A 20,608-nucleotide genomic window follows, 5' to 3' on the forward strand; every position below is an offset into this window, starting at 1 on the left:
TGTATGAGTGTACGACGAGCTCACAATATTTGCGTCTTTGAATGCAGCAGGGGGACCGATTCAACTCACACAGCACAGAAATGCCACAACGTAGATAGAATACACCCGTACCATACACCCAGCCGGGGTCTCCTATGTGTCTGTTGTAACCACTGAACACCACTCATCACAGCTGTCCTCTGTAGGTATCAACTCATCTTCCTTGTCTGACTGAGTCTGCATGTCACCTGTGATCTACTTTGTATGTCTGCAGTGATATGTATCTAAACAGAGATTCTATCTGGAAGACATTGAAGGTTTGTAGCTGTGCCCTGTGCTCTGAGGTGTGCGTTTTGTATGCGGGACTGGATCTGTGTGTGTGCCTCTGTGGTCTAGTGTGTGTGTGTCTGTGTGTGTGTGTGTGTGTGTGTATGTGGGCAGGCTTGTCTACGTGTGTGTGCATTTTGAATAGTGCCAATTGTGTCCCGCATTGCTGAGATATCTAGGATAGAACACATCACCCAACCACAGGCACACACACACACGCCCGCACACACACACACACACACACACATTTACATGCCTCTTTCTCCTCCCTCTTTTTACCTCCCAATTTCTTTTCCTCAAATAACCACTCACACCCCTCCCTCCTTTCCCCCCCTTCCTCCCCCCCCCCCCTCTCTCTCTCTCTCTCTCTCTCTCTCTCTCTCTCTCTCTCTCTCTCTCTCGCTCTCTCTCTCTCCCGTATTAAAGCCATTATTCTTGCCTGCTCTCCTCAGAGCACACTACTCTGCACAAGTGTGCAAGTTTGAAAAAAAGTCTGTTTGTTTAAAAGAGTGTGCGTGTCTCTAAAGAAAGTGTGTGACTGTGTGTGGAGCTGTGTGTTTTATTTGGAGAGGACTTGAGTGCCTGCCGCTGACCGGAGAATTCTCAACTCTCGTCTGGTTTTGGCTTGGTTTCACCTTTACAACTGAGGCTCACCGACTCACTGGAACTACCCTCTCTCTCTCTGTCTCTCTCCCCCTCCTCTCCCTCTCTCTCTCTTTCTTTCTCTCTCCCTCTCATACACACTTTCTCTCTCTTTCCTCTTTCTCTTTCCTAGTTTCTCTCTGTCCTTTTCTGTCTGTTAGTTTCCTTCAGTCTCTCTCTCTTTCTCTCAGTGTGGAGCTGGGGTGTTTTATCCCTGGTCATGGCTTCCACATGGACACACTACCACACCATACAGAGAGTGTGTGGGTGTGCGTGAAGCTGGCCATATTTTGGATGAGTAAGTGAGTGTGACTGTCCGTGCGTAGGACACACAGCCCAGCCCTGTCTGAAGCCATGGAGAAAGTGTTGGACAAGCGTGAAGTTTTCCCTGGAGTTTCAGTTGTGTGGATCATGACAGCTCAGGTGGGTGCTGAGCGAACCGCGGCGATCTGAACGCAGTTGCCCCGGGAGACGGTTCGGAGAGGTGAGTTTGGAGAGTCGTCCTGTCAGGAAGCTAGACTTTAGAGCTCTAGCAGGATTCTGGAACCTCTCTCTGTATTCTCTCTCTCTCTCTCTCTCTCTCTCTCTCTCTCTCTCTCTCTCTCTCTCTCTCTCTCTCTCTCTCTCTCTCTCTCTCTCTCTCTCTCTCTTCTCTCTCTCTCTCTCTCTCTCTCTCTCTCTATCTACTCTCTCTCTCTCTGTCTCTCTCTCTCTCTCTATCCTTTCTACATTCTTTTCATCCTCTCTTTCCTCTCTCTATATTTCCTCTCTGTGCTCTACATTCTCTATGATCTCTCGCTGTCTCTCTTCTCTCAAAAACGTTCTTCCGGACATCTTTTTCTCCATTCTCAGAAGTCCTAGCCACCCTTTCTCTTTCTCTTTCTCTTTCTTTCTTTCTTTCTTTCTTTCTTTCTTTCTTTCTCTCTCTCTCTCTCTCTCTCTCTCTCTCTCTCTCTCTCTCCTCTCTCTCTCTCTCTCTCTCTCTCTCTCTCTCTCTCTCTCTCTCTCTCTCCCTCCCCCTCCTCTTTCCCTCCATCTCCTTCCCCCCTACTCTCCCTCTTCTCTTTCCTCTCTCCCACACAGGGGCAAAAGGCACCAATTACCTTCCATCCGTCTCTCCGTGAGGGGGGATCGGGGGGGCCCTGATCCCCCCCGTGTGTGAGTGCTGGGCCTTTGTCCCTCTCCTCCGCTTTCTCACTTTCACTCTTTTCTATCGCTCTCCTCTTCTCGTCCTCCTTCGCGGGGAGGCCCAGACAGGCTGGTCCGACGCCAGAGAAACTCTTTCCCCGCCGAACAATCGAGCCCTTTCTCGGACTCGCTCCCTCCTTCCTTCCTTTTCTCCTCTCCTCTCCTCCTCTCCTCCCCCCGTCCTTGACACCACGCAGGCAGATAGACACGGACGCGGAGCGGAGCTAAAAGGCTTAGGCGCTCCTGTCTTCTCTTCTCTGTGCTCCTCTCCATGGTCCGCTCCATCCTCCGGTGTGTTTACTCTCACCTAACCTCAGCTTGTTGAGGGCCAAGGTTAAGGAGCGCGTGTGTGTGTTAGTTGCTGCACTCTCACCTCCCTTTAGTCTGTATTGAGTACGTCTGGCCTGAGCCTCGTCTCTCTTTCCTCATCGGGGCTATTTTGGGAGGTGATTTTTTTTTCTTGACTGAACACCATGCCCCCCTCTCTCTTTCTCTTTCTCTCTTTTAGCCCTCCATTCATCCATTCATCCTTTCTTTTTTCATTTTTAATCCACTCCCTCTTGGCAGGGCAGCTTCGTGCCTATGAAGCTGAACTGAATGTGAGTGTCTGACAGCCTGTGGCTTTATTGAGATGCATTATCAGGGGAGAAGGAGGGGAGGGGAGGGGAAAGGGAGGGAGGGAGGGAGGGAGGGAGGGAGGGGAGGGAGGGAGGGGAGGGGAGGGGAGGGGAGGGGAGGGGAGGGGAAGGGATGGAGGGGAGGAGTGGGGTGAGGAGGGGAGGACGTGATGGGGGGAGGGAAGGAGGTCAGGAGGTGAATAGGGGAGGGGAGGAGGGCAGAGAAGGAGTAGGGAGGTGGGCAGGAGGAGGTGCGGAGAGGAGGAGGTAAAGGAGGTGGAGAAGGGAGGGGGAGAGAGGAGGGGAGAAGGATGGAGGGGAAGATGGGAGGAGGGGAGGAGGGAGGGTTGAAATTGGTTGCTGAGGGAGCGAGAGGGATAGGGTCCACAATGACAATCTCTCTGTTTACACCCTCGGACAGGAGTTAAAACTCTCCACTTGTGCCGTGTGTGTGTATGTGTGAGTCTGGAGTTCCTAAAGTCCTCTCAGTTTTCTCTCAGATTGAGTGTGTGTGGTGAGCCCTGTGTAGGACACAGACAGGCAGTTCTGTTCATCGTAGCTTCAGTCTGGTGAGTGTTCAGTGTGTGGTGTGTTGTGTGTGTGGTGTGTTGCGTGTGTGTGGTGTGTGTGGCGTGTGTGTGGTGTGTTTAGCGTGTGTGTGTTGTAACTCTGGGGAGTCTATGAGAACCCTGTTGTTCCCAACAGCTCAGTGTTCCTGCTGTGAGGCTGGAAGCTCCTCACTGCTGGGAGAGTGGCACAGGACAAGTGTGTGTGTGTGTGTCGTCTTAGCTCCTCCTTTATAGCAGTGAGCTCAGAGAAAGTGACACTTTGTCCCGCTAGAATATGCCTGTAAAATTCATGACTGCAGCAAGGACCCTTGTGTGTCCATGTGTGTGTTTGTGTGTCCGTGTGTGTGTGCGCGTTCGAGTAAGGGGGAAAGTGGTGGCCTTGAAGCACTGCTGAATGGATAATGGGAATTCAGAATAATATTCAGCTCTTAACCACTCCCTCACACACCCACCCTCCTACACACACACACACACACCTACACACCAAGTAGCAGGTAGAAAAAAAGAAGCAATGGTCAACAGTGCAGTGTCCGTAGGGGCTGTGATTATGATGATACGGGTACAGCGGCTCCGTAGCGAGAAGCACGGCTGCAAAGCTGCTGTTTGAACGTCTTCACCTCCCCCTCCCCCTCCCAACCTCCACCCCATAGGCGGGGGGTGGGGGGGGAGGGGGAGGGGGAGGGGGAGGTCGGGTGCGTTCCTGAAGTTGTGCCAACAGCAGTGAGGTACGATATTAAAGTAGGCTATTTCTAATGAAAGGCTGTATTGTTGTGGCTGACGGGACACAGGGTCCAAATGGTGAAAGGATTGTGCGTGTGTGTATATATGTGTGTGTGTGTGTGTGTGAGTCTGGTCGCCGTGCTTCAGACTACCTTTTTGTCTGGAGACATGAAGGATTGTGGCTGCTGATAGGTGAATGTGTGCTGTGATACTCTGAAGTCCGTGGTTGAGCGGGCGCTCCACAGGGCAGTGTGTGGGTGATGGAGGTCTCAGCTGTTGGGGCTGAGGATGCCAGTCTGCCTGGCACAGACAGACAGCCTGGCAGGGTTGGCACCGCCACTACAGGGGGGTACTGTACTGGAGCTTAGGGCATGGCTCTGGGCCACACATACCACACCCCCACCCTTGGCCCACCCCCACCCTGGCCACAAGCTCTCTCTCTCTCTCTCTCTCTCTCTCTCTCTCTCTCTCTCTCTCTCTCTCACACACACTCACACACACACCAGACACCCAGCCCCCAATCTCAAGATCTCTCACGTACACACACAAACACACGCACACTCACAGACACACACTCCCAAACCCAACCTCTATCTCTCTCACATACACACACACACACACACACACACACACACACACACACACACACACACACACACACACACACACACACACGCACACACCCCTGACGCCTGTCCCAAGCCTGGCTGTTGGAAGCGGTCCTGCTGTAATGAGAGGTGATGGCAGCCTTGCCACCATGGTGTCAGCTGTGATCCAACACTGCTGCAACAGTGACTGGCCTGGGCATCGGAGAGGCAGTCTGGGGCTAAATATACACCTTCTGGATGACTGTGTGAATGTGTGTGTGTGCGTATATGTGTGTGTGCACTGGGAGAGGGGTGTTTGTGTGCAGGGTTGGAGTGTGTGTGTGTGTGTTCATGCGGACAGGGTGTGTGTTTGTGTGCAGGGGGGATTTGAGGTGAACGATGGTGTTGTTTGGTCCCAGAAGCTTCCAGCTTGTTAAAGTGTGTTTTGTGTTATTTATAGGTTCCTATCCTGCTGAGGAAGCTTCTAGAACGCTGAGACGACAGGACCAGAGAACCAGAGAACTGGACAGAACATCCAGAGAACAGAACAACTTCCCGGAACATAGAGGAACACCCAGTGAGAGAATACTCCGGAGTGTTTCAACAAACACAAGGGGGATAACCACTGTACCCCCAGAACTGAGCCAAACCATACCGAGCTGAGCCAAAACCAGGGCCAACACCAGGCCAGGGACAGGCTGAAACCATTTCCTGAGGCCTGTTTGAGAGCTCGCCAGTGAAGATGATGACCATGGTGATGATGATGGCCATGATGGTGACCTGCAGCTCTCTGCTGCTGCTGGGCCTGATGGCTGCACAGGTCTCCTCTGCCACACCCTCCTCCTCCTCTTCCTCCTCCTCCTCCTCCTCCTCCTCCTCTTCCTCCTCTTCATCGTCTTCGCCACGCATGAAGCTCTCCTACAAAGGTGAGGTCCCACCAGTTCTGTACTAAAGCTGGCACATTGTTCAGTATTTATTTGTGTGCGTGTGTATGTGTGTGTGTGTGTGTGTGTGCATACGTGTATGTGTGTTTGTGCGTAAGTGTGTACATTTTCTTGAAAGGTAATGTATAGTGCGGATGCCAAACACTGTCCCACTGTTTGGCTTCAGTTAAGTATCACGATCCCTCTCCCCTTCCCTTTCTGTTAGTGTGTTGGGTCTAACTGGCTTACAGGTGTTCTTCCCAGAGACCCAATCCTAGGAAACCAGCTCTGCTGCATAGCCAGGGTGGGGCAGATAGTGCTACACTGAATGAACCGTGTGCGTGTGTTTGTCTTTGCTTCACAGAGCTGCAGCAGTTCCACGGTGTGCGGAGGTTTGAGCTGGACCGCTCCTGCTGTTTCAGCTCGCTGCTATTGGACGAGGAGAGGGGGCGGCTCTTTGTGGGCGCACGCAACTTCCTGTTGTCTCTCAGCCTGGACAACATCGCCAAACAGGAGCATAAGGTCAGCCAATCAACCACACACGTCAATCAACACACGGCTGAATCCGTCTGTTGAGAAACCAAGACATCAATTTGACACTTTCTTTCAAACTTTATCTATACTTTAGACAAGTCATCTAGGGAATCCTATTCAAAACGATGACCTTTCTGCCGGATAAAACACTGAAAAAAATGATTCAATATCCTAAAGGATTCAGCACAAACCTGCTGTCTGTTTGAGGGAAGCTGTGTGACGTGCAGGGTGAGATAAGTGGACGGGAGCAGACCTGGATTTGGCCTGCAGCCTGGAGATAAGGTGGTGAGGGGGTCTGAGGCAGTGCGGGGTGGAGGGTAGGTGTTGAGGAGACCTGCTGAGGTTCTGACAGGCCCGCCTCCCTTCAGCTCAGTGCAGCGATGAGCGGGTCGGAGGTCAGGGGTCAGGGGTGAGCACTGTGATGTGGGTTCGCCTAATCACTGACGGGCTGTCGGCGGTACACACTCAGACGCACAGATATACACACAGACACACGCACACAAACACACATTACTGATGCTAGTTTTCAGAGCGGTCCTCTTTAATAGGATTAAACTTTCGAACCAACCACGGACTCAGGTGCACCTGACACACACTATTAGATCAAACATAGAGTTAACTCGAACTTTTCCAGGGATCACACACATACACACTCCATAAATAAAACACTGTCAGAATGGTGCATATCATACAGACCTAAGCAGGTCTCTTTCGCCCTCATGCTGTACAGAGTTAAGCTCCCAGCTGACAGGGGTGAAATATGAGCATTGAGTTTGACTGGAGCCCCTCTTGGTTTGGGGTTTGGGGTGAGTTGGATTTATGGCCCGTGTTCAGACGGGGACACGTGGCTTCCCTCCTGTCGTTAAAACTGTTTGTGCTTCTGGTGGTGTTTTCTATCTGTGGTGAAACGTGTGGATAAACTGCTGCAGACTAGAGAAGGGGGAGCGGGAGAAGGAAAGGGGGGAATGAGAGAAGAGAAGGCACGAGGGGCGGAGGAAAAAGGAGGAATAACAGAGGAGAACCGGGGGGGAGGTGAGAGTCAGAAAGAGAGGGATGAGGGCAGGAAAAAAGAGGGCAGATGGCTTCTTCAGAAATGTCCCTGAGGGCGACGTACAGGTCCGTCCTTGTCTGGGGCTGGTGACCTCAGGCATACCTCCCCCCTGGCGACCCCTGACCTCTGACCCCTCACCTCTCCTGTCCCACAGATCTACTGGCCCGCCCCTGTCGACTGGAGGGAGGAGTGCAACTGGGCAGGAAAGGACATCAACGTGAGTTACACTCAATTCTATTCTATTTTATTCTACTCCATTGCCTCTATTCTTTATTCTCAGTCATCCCAAATGTCAATAAATCAAATATCGGTGCCGAGAGGGTTGTCCTGCACACATGCACGCATTATGTTTTTATGGACTCCTAGCTACTACAGTTTGTCTGATGGGATGGAGACAGAGTGCTCATGAGTTCAGCGCCAGACGTGTGTGTGTGGGTTCTGTTCTGTTTCCTGACGCTCAGATGTGCGGTTGGAACAGTCTGTCTGTTATTTGTCTGCCTGACACGTCTGTTTCTCAGCCTCTCCTCAAAACAGGAGGTTGTAGGTTACAGCAGAGCCCTAATGCCTTGTAGACATATCTTCAGACTGACAGGGGTGTGTGCGTGAGAGTGTGTGTGTGTGTGTGTGTGTGTGTGTGTGTGTGTGTGTGCCCTAGGGTCCTGGTCAGCCACTCCTCTGGACAGGACTGGGCTGGACTAGTCCCTGGTCCAGACAGACCACACACACTAAGACAACCTGGCCGACACACACCTCTGGCTCACATACTGGAGCCCATGTATGAGTGTGTGTCAGTAGGGGGCTGTGTGTGTGTGTTTAGAATGGGACCCTGTCATCAGTGTGATTATACAGCTGGAGGAGACAGACAACAAGCTCCATTCATACTGCTGGACAGGCTCTTGTTTCACCTGGAGACTGTGTGTGTGTGAGTGTTTGTGTGTGTGTGAGCGAGTGCGTCTGTACGTGTGTGTGTGTGTGTTTGTGACAAAGAAAAAGAGATTACGAGAATCAGTGAAATTGCAAGGGATTGAGTTGACCAATCAATGTCGAGTTGTGTAAACACATTCTGCTCAGGCCTTGAACGCTTCCATTGTTTAACCTCCTTCTTACTCACCTCTGCTCCTCATGCTGTGTGTGTGTTTATGTGCGTGTGTGTGTGTCTGCATGTGTGTGTTCGGTGCACATGTGGCTAGTGAATAGCTATCTATGGTCAACTAAAAGTGTAGTCCCCATGTCACCTGAGGGAGATTTACACACACTCACACACACACACTGAGTGCGGTGACCTCTCTTGACCCTAATTATAGTTCAATGTGTCTCTCTGCGTGGTCTGAAAATAGTTAGTGTGAACTCTCTCCTGTTAGTTCAAACAAAGCCTTGGTTCCCAGAGCCCTGTCTGTCTCTGGAGCACAGCAGAGGGGAGGGCCTCGGACACAGGGGGAGACCCCCACACAAACCCCGAACTGGAGGGGGGGTTTTGCTGGTGTGACATTTGTTTTCTATCAAGATAGATACATGGATAGATGGATAGATGGAATGAGAGAGAGAGAGATAGATTGATATGAGTGAAGAAGATAGAGGTGGAGAGAGGGAGTGAAGACAGGGTGAGAGAGACAGAGGGGGAAAGAGATACAGTGAGCGGAAAAGACAGCAGAGTTCAGGAGGTGCTGGGGTTCACAGGTCACCGGGGGACCCTGGGAAGGGTTAGTGACACGGCAGGTTCGGAGTGTGACCCTGTGATCACACTGACACCATACACCTCCCTCCCCCCATTGCTCTCCTAAAAGCTCTTTTCTCCATGGCCCTATCTTTCTTCTCTCCTTCTCTCTCTCTTTCTTCTCTTTGTCTCAGTGCCACACATCAAAGCTTCCTTCCTCCGGACTGCAGCCCCATGTCGGCCTAACCTAACTCTGCCCCCGACACACACACACACACACACACACACACACAGAGGCGCACACACACACACACACGCACACACTAAAAGACCTTTAATTGAAAGCTGCAGCTCTGAGCAACGCCCTTTAAAGCTGTTGGGGGGTTGCAGAGTTGGCAAGGGTGGAGAGGCAAGGTCGAGTTAAGGCGGGGCGATGCGGTGTCTGTGCCTGGGTGCCCCCCCCCTCCTCCCTAGACACCCCCTCCTCTCTGGGTAAACAGGGAACAGCGGTCCTTGTTTGTCAACTGCTTAATTGGCCCATCGATGGGTCTGACCCCCCACTCCCCCCTTGCACCCCCAAACCTACGGGTCTTTGAAAGCAGCGGGCTGAAAAAGCACGCCTTTGTTCCGGGGCAAGGCAGGGCTCTCTGTATGTGTGTGAGTGTGCGTGTGTGTGTGTGTGTGTTGAGGGGTAATGAGCCAGATCTCCGGCAGGGACAAGAGGCAGTGTAACTGGGTACACAACCCTGTCTGTCACCCTTAGGGGTGTGGCTCAGGAAAAGGGGAGAAAAAGGGAGAGAGATGGAGATGAGAGAGAGAGAGAGAGAGAGAGAGAGAGAGAGAGAGAGAGAGAGAGAGAGAGAGAGAGAGAGAGAGAGTATGAGTCAATCTGCTTCCCTGGTTCGCTGAGTCAGTTCTGAATGTTACCAAGAACCACAAGTGACCAAGAGTTCTGAGGTTCAGCGTTCAGAGTTTAATACTTGAAGAACAGAAGTGTTGCAAAGTCTGATCAGGCTTGCAGACTGAGCATGAAGCAAGCCCTAGTTGACTTATGTCGTTCTCTATCAAAGGTCTCTACTGAGGGCCTCAAATCTAACATAGGTTACATAATGCTCTTTATAGATGTGGTGTACGTTCAGAAAACGTCATTTACAACTGCCTACAGGTGCTCAAAATTAATTGCCAATTAGAAGGTCTCAAGGTCACATCAAGTTCAAAACTAGAGATGGAGTGACTAGTGACTAGAACTGACTAGTTCTGTCATGCACTACTGAGTTATTTTGATTTATATACAAATGTACATGTCTGATTGTTATGCAATGTCAAACAATGGACTGCTTTAAAGCAGGAATAGGCACTTCCGCAACGACATTTTCTTTCTCTACTTAGCACAAATCAATAAATGATGAAGCTGAGAACTGTGTTGTTTCTTACTCACAGAAATACAAGGTCGTTCCTCAACAAGAGAAATAGAGAGAGAGAGAGAGAGAGAGAGGGGGGGGGGGGAGTCGTGTGAGAGGAATGCTTGTTAACACTCTTAGACTGTTTAGCTGAAGGACGTATTGTATCCCCACCCACTCTCTCTCTCCCTCCCTCTCTCTAACTTTTTCTCCTTCTCATGTCCGCAAGTGTGTATATTGATCAGAACCCTGAAGTAGGACGGAGAGAGAGAGAGAGAGAGAGAGAGAGAGAGAGAGAGAGAGAGAGAGAGAGAGAGAGAGAGAGAGAGAGAGAGAGAGAGAGACAGAAAAGTAGAGAGACAGAGGTAGGCGAACAAGAGAGACAGAAAGAGAGTATACCTCTATGAGCCTGTTCACCTGAGGGTCCACAGAGATGTAACCTGACTACAAGTAGATAGAGAGAAAGAAGGAGGGAGGGAGAGAGGGAGGAAGAGAGAGAGAGATAATAACTAGGGAGCGGAGGGAGGAGAGAACAGCTGGTGTTAGTGAAAATCAGACGTCACATATGGAGGCAGTTCTGGCAGTCTAAACTAACCGTGTAACACACAATATACTGAGATGTGTGTGCGTGTAGGCGTGTGTGTACATGTGTGTCCATGTGTGTGTTTAAGAAGATAGAGAGGGAGGATATTGTTATTGTTTAACAGACTGACAGAGTCCAGCTATGCGAGGAATGCCCTTTATTGAAACCCTGCAAACGGACGTTGTTAAGATCACTTCCTCTCTGTGTTGGCGTGTGTGTGCGTTACAGACGGAGTGTGTGAACTTTGTGAAGATGGTGCACCACTATAACCGTACCCACCTGTATGCCTGTGGCACCGGAGCCTTCCATCCCACCTGCGCCTTCGTAGAGGTGGGCCAGAAAGTAGAGGTAAGGTCCTCCACACACGCACACACACACACACACGACCACACAGACACACACCCAAGCTGACCCCCCCCCCTCCCCCCCAGGACCATGTGTTCAGGCTGGACCCCTCCAAGGTGGAGGATGGGAAGGGGAAAAGCCCCTACGACCCTCGTCACCCTGCAGCCTCTGTCCTCATCGGTGAGTCACCTGACGGACCCTCCCCCGTCCCCCGACCACCTCGAACCGCTTGAGCTCACGTATCCCATCTCATCTGTACGTGGCTCCGACTCATGTTCGGGCTTCCTGAAACGTCTGTCGTGCTTTGCCCCACTGTGGCTCCCCTCTCACCTTGTTCCGAGCACGGGACACAAAAGATGCTTTTCTTTCCACAGCTAAGGTCCATCTGGAAGATACTCCTCTCGAGCAGTCGTAGTTTTGTCTGCAGCGCCCACGTGTGGTCAGTTGTGGCGCTGCTGTCAGAAGGGCGTATCGCTGACCTGTTCTTGTTTCTCCTCGCCTAGGGGACGAGCTGTATGCGGGCGTGGCCACAGACTTAATGGGGCGGGACTACACCATCTTCCGTAGCCTGGGGAAACGGCCCTCAATACGCACTGAACAACATGACTCTCGTTGGCTTAACGGTGAGTGTGTGTGTGTGTGGCCATGTTGACGATGGATGTTTTTGACACTATTTGCAATTTCTAGTGAGACTAAACCACTGTTTTTTACCCGTGTGTGCGCGCACTGTTCTCTCTGTCTCCAGAACCGAAGTTCGTGGGTTCCTTCTGGGTTCCTGAGAGCGAGAACCCAGATGATGACAAGGTGTTCTTCTTCTTCAGAGAGACGGCGGTGGAGGCCCAGGGTCTGGGAAAGGCCACCTACTCTCGTATAGGACAACTCTGCAGGGTGAGGAGAACCAGCACACTGAATTAAGAGAGTATGAACACAATGGGTCCAGAATAACATAGCTAATCTACTGTTACATACAAAATAACAAAACACTTTTTCAATTCCCAGGCAGTTTGGCTATATGATGTATGCCCAATAATGTCATGTTATGCTAGCTATTCTAGCTGTGCTGTGCATCCAGAATGTCATGCTAGCTAATGTAACTCCAGAATGTCATGCTAGCTAATGTAACTCCAGAATGTCATGCTAGCTAATGTAACTCCAGAATGTCATGCTAGCTAATGTAACTCCAGAATAACATGCTAGCTTGTAGCTCCAGAATAACATGCTAGCTAATCTATCTCCAGAATGACATGCTAGCTAATGTAACTCCAGAATGACATGCTTGTTAACCTGACTCCTGTGTGTGTCCAGAACGACATGGGGGGCCAGCGGAGCCTGGTGAACAAGTGGACGACCTTCCTGAAGACTCGTCTCATCTGCTCGGTGCCGGGAGCAGATGGCAGTGACACCTACTTTGACGAGCTGCGTGAGTAGAAGCCTCTGCTGTGTGGCCCGTCGAGAAACACTAGAAGAACCACTGCACAATGTATGTGATGCAAGGGTTTTACACAAGGAGGATCAACTTAGATCAACTTGGAGAATTGTCCTTTGAGTTCTGTGCGAGCTGGAGAAATCTCCATGTGCCTAGTTTAAAACCAGGCTTGATCTCCATCTTGATCTTGATCCTGTGTATGTTTATGGAATTTGGTTGATTTTCTGGGACCAAAGTGTCAGGTTTCAGGGTAGCACCATGCAGGGAGACCTTAACCTCAGAGTGAAGCTAGCTCCAGCCATCCAACACGCTGACACTCACCAGACAACCTGGAGGCCATACCCAGCCAGGAGAGTCTCCACATGTCTGGAGAAGTCGTTAGACTAAACCTACAGAGCCACGGGGCTTGTTGACCCCTGAATCCTGACCTCTGACCCCACCTTGCGTGTGTTTGTGCTCCACAGGGGATGTGTTCCTGCTGCAGACCAGAGACAGGAAGAACCCTCTGGTTTACACCGTCTTCTCCACTTCCAGGTCAGAGTTCATCACTGTGTGTGTGTGTGTGTGTGTGATTGTACTGTCTAGTATCTACTAAGTATCTAGTGTCTAGTTAGTATCTGACCATTGTCCCTCTGGTCGTCCCAGCAGCAGTGTGTTCAAGGGCTCGGCCGTGTGTCTCTACACCATGAACGACATCCGCAGGGCCTTCTTGGGGCCCTTCGCCCACAAGGAGGGACCCAACTACCAGTGGGTCCCCTTCCAGGGCAAGGTGCCCTACCCTCGCCCTGGCATGGTACGTAGCAACCGCCCCCCCCCCCCCACTCTCCCTCTCTCAGACCCCCCCCCCCCCCCCCATTTTCAACTTCACTTCTTGTCAGAGAAGAGGCGGGTGGAGGGAGTGGTAGTCAGGAACCAATGTACAGTAGTTGCGACTAAAGCCAAGTCCAGTGTTGTGGTTGAGGGAGAGACAAGTCTAATCCCAGTGATGTGGTGTCAGCAGGTTGTGTATGACTGGCAGCAGCTAAGCACAGCTGTGGAGTGTTTAGCTGTAATAACACTCTCTATTGTGTCAGCTCTGCTTGACCTGAAGTAAACCTCGAACCCAACCACCTCACTCACTCACTCACTACCCAGCTCAGCCCACAATCACCCCACTGGACTCAAGTATATTATACTGTACTGTTACTGTACTGCGCTGTACACAGGAGATCAGTCAGTTTCTGTATAGTACTATGGGACCCTACAATAAACATGACCTCACATTTAATGTTAACTTCCAGTCTTTCTTGTACAATACAGAAACTGACTGATTTCCTGTGTCTCAAACACCACCCTCTCTTTCCAGTGTCCCAGCAAAACGTTCGGCAGCTTCGAGTCCACCAAGGGTTTCCCTGACGACGTGATCCAGTTTGCGCGCCACCATCCCCTCATGTTCAACCCGGTGTACCCCCTGAACCGCCGGCCCGTATTCCTGCGCTCCAACGTGGACTACAGCTTCACCCAGATCGCCGTGGACAGGGTGGGTGCCGCCGACGGCCAGTACGACGTCATGTTCATCGGGACGGACAAGGGCACCGTGCTGAAGGTGATCTCCGTCCCCAAGGAGAGCTGGAACAACATGGAGGAGCTGCTGCTGGAGGAGCTGGAGGTCTTCAAGGTGAGAGGAGGGAGAGAGAGACTGTGTGTGTGTGTGTGTGTGTTGGGGAGAATCCAGAAGGGTAACCTGTCGCTCTCTTCATTCTCCCCAGGATGCCTCCTCTATCGTCAACATGCAGATCTCATCGAAGCGGGTACGTTTCTCCATCTCTCCCTCCATCGTTCTCTCCCTCCATCAGTCCATCTCTCTATCTCTCCCTCCATCAGTCCATCACTTTATATCTCTCTCCATCAGTCCATCACTAGATCTTTCCCTCCATCAGTCCATCACTCTATCTCTCCCTCAATCATTCCATCACTAGATCTCTCCCTCCATCAGTCCATCACTCTATATCTCCCTCCATCAGTCCATCACTCTATCTCTCCCTCCATCACTAGATCTTTAGCCTGCTGGTTAGCCTATCCAGATACACTGAGTGAGTTGCAGTATGTCTCTGTGTACAGCAACACATGGCTAACCCTAACCCTCACCCCGGTCTCTCTCCCTCAACAGCAACAGCTGTATGTGGGTTCAGACACGGGTCTGGCCCAGGTGCCCCTGCATCGCTGCAGTGTCTACGGGAAGGCGTGTGCTGAGTGCTGCCTGGCCAGGGACCCCTACTGCGCCTGGGACGGGACGTCCTGCACACGCTACCTCCCCAACACCAAACGGTAACACACCAACTCACCAACACAGGCCTCTAGCATCCTGACACTCACCACTAACTCGCACGACCAATGAGCCAGCACATGCCATTAAACATGTTGACACACACCAGCGACAGGCTAGCACAGCAACAATACAGCAACGACCCAAAGCACACGTCACCATCGCAGGTAAACACACACCACCAACACCCTAACGCACAAGACCAGCACATTAGCGCTCGCCACCAGCACACAAACCTTTTCCCAACATGCTAACAAGCTACCAACATGCCAACAGCAGACATCTGCAAACAGACCTCTATCGACCTGCTATTACTTCGGCACACAGAGCCTTCTCACTGCATCACAACCGTGAGGTCAAACCTGAACATGCTTTGTTGTTCTCCAGGCGCTTCCGACGCCAGGACGTGAGGAACGGAGACCCCAACACGCTGTGTTCAGGAGGTGAGGCTCAGCTGGTTCACCTCTCAACACTGACGTCAGGAAGGAAAGACCTGTCTCTGTCAGAAACACGACCAGAACCGTCCACGGTTCAGCCCTCCTCCTAGACCAGAGACTCTTCTAGACTGTTCTCCCCCCCCCCACCACCACCCCCCCTCCCCCTCTTCAGTCCCCTCTCACGGTGGTGCTGCCAAAGGCACATCCTGACCCTCTGACCCTTCTGACCCCTCCACCCCTTCCCTCCTAAACGACAATCCCCAGCCTGATCACAGGCCAGTGTATGACTGAAAGGTCAGACTGATTGTGCAGCACCCTCGGGGCGTCTGTTTTCTGGCCCACAGCAAGACAACCAGAAACAATGAGCATACACATGGTCCATTCTAATGAACTCTATTCTATTTAACGCCATTCCTCACTATTCTAGTGGACTCTGTATTTCTACTCCTCTCACCAAAAGCAGTTAGAAATGTCCCTTACTCAGTTGTGGTGTAACGTGTTGTCCTGTCCTCTGTCGCCCCCTGCAGACCACCACAAGCAGCGCGTGGCAGAACGCAGGCTGTACGGCGTGGAGAGCAGCAGCACCTTCCTGGAGTGCATCCCCAAATCCCTGCAGGCCCGTGTCACCTGGACCTTCCAGAAACATCCGCACAACCCCAGAGAAGAGGTGAGGAGGGAGGGAGGGAGAATACTTCAGGGGAGGAGAGGATTGCTGATCTTTTGTTGAGGTGGGTAATTTTAAGACTCACTCGCCTCTCCCCCTCCCCCTCCCCCCAGCTGCGTCTGGACGAGCGCGTCCTGCAGACGGAGCGCGGCCTGCTGGTGAGGCGCGTCCTAAAGAGGGACGCCGGCCTGTACCAGTGCCACGCCATGGAGCACGGCTTCACCCAGACCCTGCTGGGCATCACCCTGGAGGTTGTCCCGTCCTCCTCCGGCGCCCCCCCGCTGCCCCCCGACCCCGCCCCCCGCTCTCCGGCCGGCCCGCCCTCCACCAATCAGAAGCTGTGGTACCGCGACTTCATGCAGCTGGTGGACCACCCCAACCTCAGCAACATCGACCAGATCTGTGAGCAGGTGTGGGCGCGCAAGAACGACAAAACAGAGAAGAGCTTTGCTGATGCCGCCCTGCAGCCCCCGCCCCTCAGCCCGGTAGTCCGGCCCCCCCACAAGAAGTGGAAACATCTGCAGGAGGTGAGGAAGGGCCGCAACCGCCGAACCCACGATGGGAAACCCTCCCCCCGGGCTCCACGCAGCGCAGGGGAGTAACTCGGGAGGAAGGGAGGGAGGGAGGGAGGAGGGACTGATTCAGAGAGGAGAGAAAGGAAGGGAGGGAAGGAGAGAAGAGGAGTAAAGCTGACTGAAAGAGACCAAGGACTCCTGGAGGTGTGGACGCACAGACACACACACACACACACACACTTTCAAACACACACTCATGTCCAAGCACGCACACAATGGCACCTCCTTCTTAGTAAATATTTATCTGACATCACCCAACCGCCATGCTTGAGTCTGCCCCCCCCCCCCACCCCCACCCCTCACCTGACTGATCCTTGCTTGGATAGCCCCTAAACACCCCCCCCCCCTGCCTGGTTCTGTTGCCCCTTCTCTCTGAGACCTGCACCCCTCCTCAGGAGACAACCTCCTGATACATCAGAGACCTCACACCACTACCAGTCAAGCTGGACGTGTCAGCAACTGGATCAAGGCTAAAGACTGGACAACGGATATGGACGGACACACACACACACACACGTACAATCACAGTCCTCTGAACTCATATTACGTATTGTAGATAGACGTCCTTACATCTTGTGTTTAGTGTTGGAATAATGTATGTCGTCATGGTAGCGGTAGACTTGTGTATACTGTGTGTTTGCTGTCTTGGTCTGAACCACTAACGAGGGGAGATGGAACCCCCTCCCCCATCATCCCCACGTACAAACACACACACTCACACACACACACACACACACACACACACACACACACACACACACACAGGAGAGGGGAGGTGAACCAGTTCAGTTCTAGTTCACTACTGGGTGACATGGGTATCAGAGAAGGTGTGTTCTGTTTATCAAGACTTGAGTTCAGTCATGATTGTTTACCTACTAATCACTATGCACACATACACACACACACACACAAACATCTTAAACCGTCAACTGTAAGATATTTAAATTGGCTCTCATGAATGAAAATCTCTTCTGTAGTTGTGTTTGATCTGGAGATTGGATCTTCAACAACTGACTTGTCATATAAACGGTGGGTTTTATACATTCATGCAAGTGACAACTTGTGTTCAATACACAAACAAGGGGAGAGGGAGGGAGAGCGAGGGGGGGGGGGGAGGGAGAGGAGGAGGAGGAGGAAGGGGGGGATAAATAACTAGTTAAAGAAGAGTACAGTGACCACCCATGTTTTGGGCTTAAAGCATGATATTTATGTGTGAAACCATTTTTATTATAAATAGTACTTTTCCTTCTTTGAATAGATGTGTCTTATGGTTTGCGGTACACAGTGTTTGATTGACAAAATATCTCACACAAACATGTAAGAATATTGTTTTCACTAAGGGTTCCTAGCCAGCAGGCTGTTAGTTCTCTGCCTGTGTGCTTCCCTGTGTTCTGCTGCCAGATCGCTCTAATGCAGCACAGCCGGTACAATGGTCTCTAATCAATATGTGTGAGTAGGTCGCCCTCTAGTGTCCAGTATTTGTACATGCCAGTCTCCAAACCCCTATGGTACGAGTGTATGGTAAACTAGTACGTGACAGAACAATAGCTCTGTAAAAAAAAAAAATCTTAATTTACCTTCAACTGTGGATCAAAAAGTGCTTTAGATGTATGGAATCCTGTCTTGTTATTTATACCTGAAGATGTAATTAATTAATTGTTGACCTGACTGAAGCCGTAGAGGGCTGTCGTGTTTGTTTGTACTCTGTGGTTGCATGACCAACGTAGGGATGCTTTGACAATGGAGGAGGCAGGGAGAGAGAGAGGGAGAAGGAAATGGACTTGGAGAGAGCAAAAGAGCACAATGTTAAACCTGCTTCTTATACTATTGTGTATTTATGTGTGCCGATAAGCTGACATGTCGTGACGGATTTTGATTTGTCGTCGTTTTCTTTGACATGTAGATGTACATTTGTACCTTACCCCGCTTGCTGTACGAGATCTCACTAAAGACTGTTTCTCTGCCCTCTGGGGGAAGACTTCCTCGTCCAGTTTCCCCAATAAAAAGAAATGATTTTCACACATCCCTCCGGTCAGCAACCCTGTCTATACTATGCCATGACGCACCCCTGCATGAATTCTTAAGGAGTGTGTGAGTGTGTGCGTGTGCGTGAGTGTCTGTGTGTATGTGCGTTGGGGGTAAAAGAGAGCTCTGTACATATTAACTAACAAGGGGCGGTCTGTGGGAAGGTTTGTAGTGAACGTTCAAAGTTAAGAGGCCAAAGTTGACTTGGTGCACACTGTAATACTTTATTGCAGTCCTGCTGTGATACTGTAATACTATACTACTCCCGGAGTTGTTTGTGAATTGTTGTTTCAGATTGTTTTTGATTAACACAATAAAATACCCAGTTACTTCAGCAACGTGATACTCATTCTCCTGTGCTATATTTACTTAACCCCACCCTTTCCATTCCTGCAATGTCTATTCCTATGGTGATGCTATTCCTGTGCCAGCCACAGGGTGGCAGTGTTGAATGTGGTTTGCCATACAGAGAAGAGGAAGAAGTATGTAGTTCAAAGGGGCAGCTGTGTCTTTTACTTGTATCACTCCTTACCCTGTCTTACGCCAAGGTCCACAGTCTCAACTCTCGACATCACTCTTGACACTTTCCAGAAGGTGTGTATGTCTTTCTGTGTGTCTCTGTATGTGAGCGTGTGAGAGAGACAGGGAGAGAGAGAGAGAGAGAGGTAAAGGTCATGTTAACATCAGACTCAAGACCCACTCATGCATCATAGAAATATCATTATTGACCCTGCCCATTCAATGCTAGTGACCCTGCTCTGCTTTTCCCAAGCGGCTTTTCCCAGACCAGAACATACGTGTGCAAGAAACACACACACAGTCCGACAGCATGCACACACACATGCGCTCACACACACATGCGCTCACACGCACGCTCACACACATGTGGTCACCAGTCATAAACACATAGGAAATTAAATTGGGGGCATATTACTCAAACTGGCAACCCATTAGACCCCCTCTGGGTTGGTTTGGAGGAAGTGGGTGGGGGGGGGGGGTGGGTGAGAGGGTCTGGTCCAGGGGGTCCCAATTTAAGGACTCATTTCCGTCTGCTGTTTTTACAGGTTGATGGTGTGATGGTGTGATGTGGTGTGGGGGCTGTGGGGGGGGGGGGGGCGGGGCACATGGAGTCACTCTCTCTACCATGTACAATATGGAACTTGAAAGCAACGCAAACAAATTCAAATGCAAAGCAGGGCTCTCAAGTGTGACGCGTTTCAACCATTCATCACGTTCTCACGCACACTTTGTATTTCTCTCGCTGAGAAGTAAGGGATAAGCTTGTCCTGCTATATACAGTGAATGGATGAGGCGCAGGGGCATACGGAGGCAAGTTTTCTGGCGAGTTGATAGTTGTCTTTGGAGTTCTACATCTAACAGCCAATAAGAAACATCACCAGCACCCCCCCCCCCTCCCCCCCCCCGTTGACAAGTGTTGTAATCTCACTTTGAACAAACTGAGAGCCCGTGTACAGTGTAAGTATACTGTATGTTTACTACACACTGTTGTTGTGAAGGTTCAGTCTGATCCATGGGTATAGGGAACCAGAGTGAAGAGCTGACTCACTGTAAGTTCTTCCCCATGCCCCTTAGCAGAACGTTCATCACCGAGTAAGAAAACTTGAATTATCATTACAGTACATGTCCATCAGAATGAAACATGACCACTCTCAGCTCCCATCTGGAGGCTCCTCTGTCTGGATCAGGTGGAAACTCTAGCCCCAGGCTCCAGTGGGGCCTCCAGTGAGATACTGGATCATGTCCAAGAGAGCCATATCCTTCTTCCAATCTCCGTCTTGTGCTTCCTTCGTTTTCTCCCCTTGTTTGACGAACACCGTAGGAGTTTGGCGGTGGAGTTGAAAGATCTGGAGATGCAATGTCCTGTTCAGCTGTCTGTGGAAGAGGCTAGCCTGTACTGGCCTCAGAGATCACCGGTATTGAGAGGTCACACTAAACTTCACCCTAACCCATGTGGCACTATGGTGCTATGGTACAGACCCTAACCCCAGCCTGTACCATGACAAACACTTCCACTTCCAACCACACACCTGGACCTG

The 20,608-nt window shown here is 51.0% G+C and overlaps 1 protein-coding gene across 1 annotated transcript; it reads left to right on the plus strand.

Moving 5' to 3' along the window:
• Window positions 1-4,975: 4,975 nt before the first annotated feature.
• On the plus strand, window positions 4,976-18,894 carry sema3b (sema domain, immunoglobulin domain (Ig), short basic domain, secreted, (semaphorin) 3B). The gene is made up of 16 exons (XM_062458331.1): window positions 4,976-5,555; window positions 5,917-6,074; window positions 7,292-7,354; window positions 11,003-11,122; window positions 11,206-11,299; window positions 11,623-11,742; window positions 11,865-12,007; window positions 12,425-12,539; window positions 13,010-13,079; window positions 13,194-13,338; window positions 13,891-14,202; window positions 14,294-14,335; window positions 14,695-14,852; window positions 15,238-15,293; window positions 15,815-15,954; window positions 16,065-18,894. Exons 1-16 carry the CDS (start codon window positions 5,372-5,374, stop codon window positions 16,551-16,553), a joined length of 2,409 nt encoding a protein of 802 aa, XP_062314315.1. The 5' UTR covers window positions 4,976-5,371; the 3' UTR covers window positions 16,554-18,894.
• The last annotated feature ends 1,714 nt before the right edge of the window (window positions 18,895-20,608 follow it).

This window comes from Osmerus eperlanus, chromosome 4, assembly GCF_963692335.1.
Source record: "Osmerus eperlanus chromosome 4, fOsmEpe2.1, whole genome shotgun sequence".
In the NCBI taxonomy this organism is placed as follows: domain Eukaryota; kingdom Metazoa; phylum Chordata; class Actinopteri; order Osmeriformes; family Osmeridae; genus Osmerus; species Osmerus eperlanus.